The sequence below is a fragment of the Monodon monoceros genome, unplaced genomic scaffold, assembly GCF_005190385.1.
Source record: "Monodon monoceros isolate NGI ecotype Baffin Bay Population unplaced genomic scaffold, NGI_Narwhal_1 Super_Scaffold_2, whole genome shotgun sequence".
Lineage (NCBI taxonomy): Eukaryota > Metazoa > Chordata > Mammalia > Artiodactyla > Monodontidae > Monodon > Monodon monoceros.
In genome coordinates, this window is record NW_021703776.1 from 20,851,321 (window position 1) to 20,857,320 (window position 6,000).

Here is a 6,000-nt window from a genome sequence, read left to right on the forward strand (position 1 = left end):
TATACACAACTGCTTCTGCATTAAGAAATACCACAAATATTTAAAAATTAGTAGGTACACCCCAAAACTTAGTGTTCAGACCATCTTTCTTTTTCAATTCTTCCTGCTCTCTTACCTTGAGAGGTGGTACTTTCCGCACCTGGAACCTGTCCCCTCTACTGAGAAAGGGCTGTGGGGAGACTTGAAATGGCTGTTGGTGCTGGCCATTCTCAGTGACACGTGGTCTTTTCTCCCAGCTTGTAGGGACCTCTTCTTGGGTGACAGGAGGTTTCCTCTTGAGGCTTTCTGGGCTGTGATCAGCCAGAGTTGATGTAGGCTCTTTCATAGTGGTCTCCTGTAGACCTGCTTCTACTATGGGCTTCACTACTGTTGTTTCTACCCCAGGGCTCTTGGGTTTGCTCAGGGATGTAACTAAAGCTTCTTGGCTTTCATTTCTGTTATAACTTGAAGTTGTAGTGAGATGATTCTCTTTCTCAGACTTCTGTTCAGCAGAGGCCACGGGCTTTTGCTCCAAGAGAGCCTCATCCTTTGGGCACTTGATGGGAGGAACGCTGCTAAGCTCATCTGTATTGGGAGCCGAGGAAAGTACGGGCTCTGGGGATTTGGACTTTGGCTGCATCTTATCTTGGCTTTCATGCTCTTCTTTTCTGACTGGTGATGGCAGCTGTAGTACTTCTTCTTTAGATACTAACTGGAGAATTACTGAGACCATACTGACAGGAGAGGCCTCTGAAGCATGGATTTTGGTTGCTCAGCTGGGGTTTTCTTTACTTTGGGATCGTTGGGTGAAGCTGTCAATTGCTTTGAATCTTCAAGGCTCAGGCCAGAACTCTGACCATAGTAGCTTTCAAAGAATTGTTCTTTCCAAGGCTCTACATTTTTCTCCTTCTCGATCTCTTGTCGAATTCTCACCTGCATCTCAGGTGTAAACTCACCTTCTGAAAGTCTTTCCTTCCAGCCTTGGGCTGCTGAAGTGAAGAACTCATTATTAAGGGCTGAGCCATTTAACTTCATCAGACCATCTGGACCAACCTGTCGATCCACCTCTGGAAGTAGTAGAAGCAGTCGCTGTTGGCAATCTCCAGGAAGGACTGAAAAGGTGTGTTTGTGGATTAGTGCTCGTAGGTTTGTATTAACCAGAATGGAGTCTGGTGTCTCAACATCAATTTCAGCACCTTTAGTCCTCTTCATTTGCCTCGTGTGAAGCCTGTCAGACCTCTGGAATGACTTCTTTCCTAGGCCTAGCAAAGGATTTTCCACTTTAACTGAAGAAGAAAAGCTAGAGTTGGAGTTCTGAGGGCTGCTTGACTGTCCGTCAGACTGCTTTCCTTCCCATATCGCAGGTTTGGCAGGTACAGAGTCACTGGCTGCTTTGACAGTCTTCAGAGAGCGGTGCTGGTTGGAGGAGATGGACGTGCTTGGCCTGCATTGCTGCTGCCGCTGTTTCCTCTGCTGTTGCTGTTTTAGAGCCTGCTTTAGTGCCTTCTTGCTGTGCTCCTGTGACGGAGAAATGACTTTACCTGCTGGAATGGTGGGTGATGGGCAGCCTGACCGAGGAGAGGATGGTTGTGACAGTCTAGACGATACTTCCCTTTTCCACCTGCTCTTTTTTCCCTCCTTGTTGCTGCCACCATCACTGCTGCTGCTGCTGTTCTCAGAACTCTGGGAATCTGACTGACCGTCACTGCTTTCTTCTGAACCTTCTGATAGCTCTTTCACCCCATCCGGCACATCTTCCTTCAAAGTATACACTCCCATTCTACCTGGAACCTTAGAGAAGATGCGCTCTTCACCTCGGGAGTTTGTGTGCAGCTTTGCATTCAGGCATGCAAGAAGGGACGTTCCACTTCTTCATGCAGAATCAGTGGGAGCCCTGAGCTTGTGTTCACTTGTCACTCACTGATAGGATTTTGATATGAGTCTGATTTCTTTTAGTCCTTCTCTCTGGATAACTTGAAGAATTTCTTTATGACTCATGGGTGTATTGGGATATTTTTCTAAGACCGTCTTGGCGGCCTCCGCCCAGGTCCTGCCCTTCTTCCTACGGCCCCTTTTCCTCATGTCAGGTCTTGAACTGACTGGGAGGCTCCCATGTCCGGGCTGCGGCCACCCTCCCTGCCTGCTCTGCCCTGCGCTGTTTTTCCCGCGGTGCCGGGAAAGATGGGAGAAAGGGGAAGTCAGGCCGGAGGAGCACCCCATTAGAGGAAGCGGCGGGGTGGTGCGCGGGGGGCGGTCTATGGGGCGGCCGGTCCTCCTGCTGCCGTTACCACTGCTACCGCCGCTGCCATATTGGGTCCTTACTGTACAGGCAGCCACTACGGTCATGTCTGATATACTATTAAGGATGGATTTATTTCCTTATATTCTCGCTTTCTCACTAAAATATTCCATGAAGCAGGGACTTAATTTAATTTACTGGGGTATGCTTTGTGCCTAGAATAGTGTTTTACATACAAATATTTTTTCAGTCAATAAATTGAGATACGCAGAATAGCACTTATCAAATCAGGAAGCATTTCAGTCTTTTTTGTCTGTCTCTTTCTTCTCCCAAATTGAGTGACTTCTGGTGGTTTTGGAAATACTTGCTTAGACATCAGACGGAAGTTGGTATTTGCAAATGAACACATGACATTTGTAGAATGAATACCTACCTCCCCAAATGGGCCAGTATAGGAGTTGGTGCTGAGCAGCCACAAACAGCCCAGTCAGCATGGGAAGGGCTCACGTGGCACAGCACAGAGAGGTAGATTTAGGTAAGGAGTACTATTCTACCAGTGCCGTGGAGGAGAGGAAGTAACCTCTGGCAGTTATAAGCATGGAAGGCTAGGCAGCTTGGGCTAGCTCCTTAATCTCTCTCAACCTTAGTTTTCTCATCCATTAAAGGAGGCTTGTGACAAATCTCCTATGCAGAAGAATTACAAATAACGTATATGGCTGTGTAAGGTGGCAGAGCATGACTCTCCATTTGGTAAGTGTGCAGTGCCCAAAATGAGTTCTTTCGAAAGACTGCAGGATGAAAAGAAGGGGTAATAATACTTTTATGGTGGAGAAGTCTGACAAACAAGACATTAGCCAGGTAATAAAGATTCATGTCAACAAGTGATGTCACGCTGATAGTATCTGCTTTTGATATGATATGATAAGAATGGTGTTTTACTTCTGTGGTCTTTCTCAAAAAAATCCATAACCCCAGTAAAACCATGAGAAAAAGCTCAGACGAATCCCAACTGAGGAACATTCTACACAATACCTGACCAGTATTCCTCAAAACTGTCAAGATCCTCAAAAATAAGGAAAGTCTAAAAACTACCACAGCCAAGAGGAGCCTAAGGGGGCATGGCATGATGACTAAAGGTGATGTGGCAGCCTGGATACCCACCCAGGGCATTCCTTTCCTGGGACAGGAGAAAACAAAACAAAACAAACCATGAGGTAAAAACTAAGGAAATGTGAATAAAGTATAGACTTTAGTTAATAATACTGTATCACTATTGGCTTATAAAATGTACCAGATGTGCCATACTAACAATAAGATGTTAACAGCAAGGAAAATTCAGTGTGGGGTATATGGGAACTATCTCCACAATTTTTCCGTAAATCTAAAACTGTGTCACAGTAATAATAATAATAAAAAGCTTACTAACAAAAAAGAGAAGGCTCACTGTGATGATTAAAGTAAAATAATGTATGGTAAGTTCTAAACCCTCAATACATATCATAACTTTTAATTGGTTGCTCACTTAATGAAGTGGTTAAATTTATCACAGTAGCACCCATTATGAAACAATGTTATTCATAGTAGCAAAAAATGTTGCCATTTAATAGGGACGGTATGGCTAAGTAAGATAAGAATATCACATAATCATGAAAACTGTGGCTGTAAACATTGTAGGACAACATGGAAAATGCTCAGGATACAATGCTTAGTTTTAAGTGGATACAAAATTACATACATAATATGATGATGGCAGTTACAAAATAATTGGAAAGAAGCACATGAAAATGCTAACAGGGAATATGAAAGGTGGGTGTATTATAGGTGATTCCTCTAATTCTGGTTTCTTATTTTTCTATAATGTGGGTGTAGTATTTTAAACAGCAAAAATAAATTTAATACAATTCAAAGGTACATAAAAACAACAGTATTTAATCAAAAAGGGTAGCAACTTTGCACTTTAGTATATTCATCACAAAGTGACAAATTTTTCTTTTACATCAGGGATCTTTATCAGAGTGGTCTGTGGACTGGGATGAGAAAAAAAAATCATCTTTATTTTCAGCTATTTCTAACAGAAATATAGCATTTCTTTCAATAATACATGTTTGCAACAAACAACAGTAGCATAGCAGACGCTATGACTCTGTTACCCATAGAAATCACAGATAGTTTCATATTTTATTTTATGCATTTAGAAATATTATTCCGAGAAGGATCTACAGGCTTCACTATACGTACTGCCAAAGACAATCAAGGATCAAAAAGTTTAGGGACTTCTGATTGAAAAAAAGGCTGAAAGTAACACCATAAATAATGTGAAATTTCATGTTGTACCTATCTATGAATTTTTATATGTGTAACAAGAGAGCTTAGGAGACGTCCTTTACAGTCTGTGGTGGCACAGGTAATTAATATGAAGCTTATTCATAGGTAGAAAATCAATACTGATCAAAAACATCAAAAATGGGGGAGGGGGAAGTTGATATGAATAAGCTATTTTCTATACTTTCCACATTTAAACAATAGTGGATACAGAGCTGTGATTTAGCATCAAGAGAAGAATTAATTCCCCAGGGAACATGGCAAAGATATTTTACATGGAAATGTCACAAACCTGGGAGTAACTGCCTTACAAAACCTTCTATCTGTTCTGCTATGCATTTACAGGTTTTCTTCACTAAAAGCATATTATCTAAAGTCACTTGGAAAAGAATAACAAAACTTAACTTCCTGCTTTTTTTTTTTTTTTTGCGCGGGCCTCTCACTGTTGTGGCCTCTCCCGTTGCGGAGCACAGGCTCCGGACGCGCAGGCTCAGCGGCCATGGCTCACGGGCCCAGCCGCTCCGCGGCACGTGGGATCTTCCCGGACCGGGGCACGAACCCGCGTCCCCTACATCGGCAGGCGGACTCTCAACCACTGTGCCACCAGGGAAGTCCAACTTCCTGCTTTTTGAATGGCTTTTTGCCTGATCTCAGTTGGGAAGTGTGCTTATCACAAATAACCAAAGATGATGATGACGATAACTAAAACTTACTGGGTCAGGCACTGGACTAATCACTTTATATGTATTAATTCTCATTAATTCTTGTAAGGTAGGAATTAGTCTCTTGGAAAGTTTGATAATATCATACAATGTTTCTGTTTATATTCACTATACTTGCATTAGATCTCAAGGATTTACTTACTAATCATTGCAAGTTTGTACCCTTAAACAACATCTGTTCTGAGTAGCTTAGTAAATAGAGGATCAGTCATTTTAAATGTGATGGTCCAGGGTTCAAGTCATTAAGGCATTAACTCCAGCTCTGTGTTGGTGGTACAGTGGTGAGCATAGCTGTCTTCCACTTTATATCCAGATGCTGAACACAGAAGTCTATGCAAAAGTTCTCATTTTTCTAGTAAATGCCTTCATCCCATTCTTAAAACAGAGGAAAAATTTTCAGAGAGCAGTTTTTAAATATACTTAATTTCATCCCCAAACATCTAGGGAACTTGATTTGGTCACCAAGTCTTTCAGTGTGGTGAATATTTCATATTTTTATGTCTCAATCTGGTGGCCAGGTGACCTGAAAAATACTTCATACAGAACAGATGCTATTTGAGATCAAGCTGTAGTTGACTTTTAGTGTACTTTCTGCCCTCTCCATTCTGAGCTCCACAAAACCACACTGGTTATCTTTACTGTAAACTAATGTAAACAGCTTCAGTTGGGTTCTCATTGCTGCTATCCATCCATCCATCCATCCATCCATCCATCCATCCATCCATCCATCCATCCATC

General features: G+C 42.2%; 2 protein-coding genes across 2 annotated transcripts in view; both read right to left on the reverse strand.

Annotated features, from left to right (window-relative positions):
* Positions 1-6,000, reverse strand: part of MAGI2 (membrane associated guanylate kinase, WW and PDZ domain containing 2) — a 1,340,884-nt gene that overhangs the window by 275,131 nt on the left and 1,059,753 nt on the right. The window lies entirely within an intron of this gene.
* LOC114901441 (putative Polycomb group protein ASXL2) lies at positions 68-2,061 on the reverse strand (the record flags this gene model as incomplete). The annotated part of the gene is given in 3 exon segments (XM_029233153.1): positions 68-735; positions 738-1,849; positions 1,901-2,061. Coding segments are annotated over 3 exon segments (1,941 nt in total), but the record flags the coding sequence as incomplete, so codon positions are not given.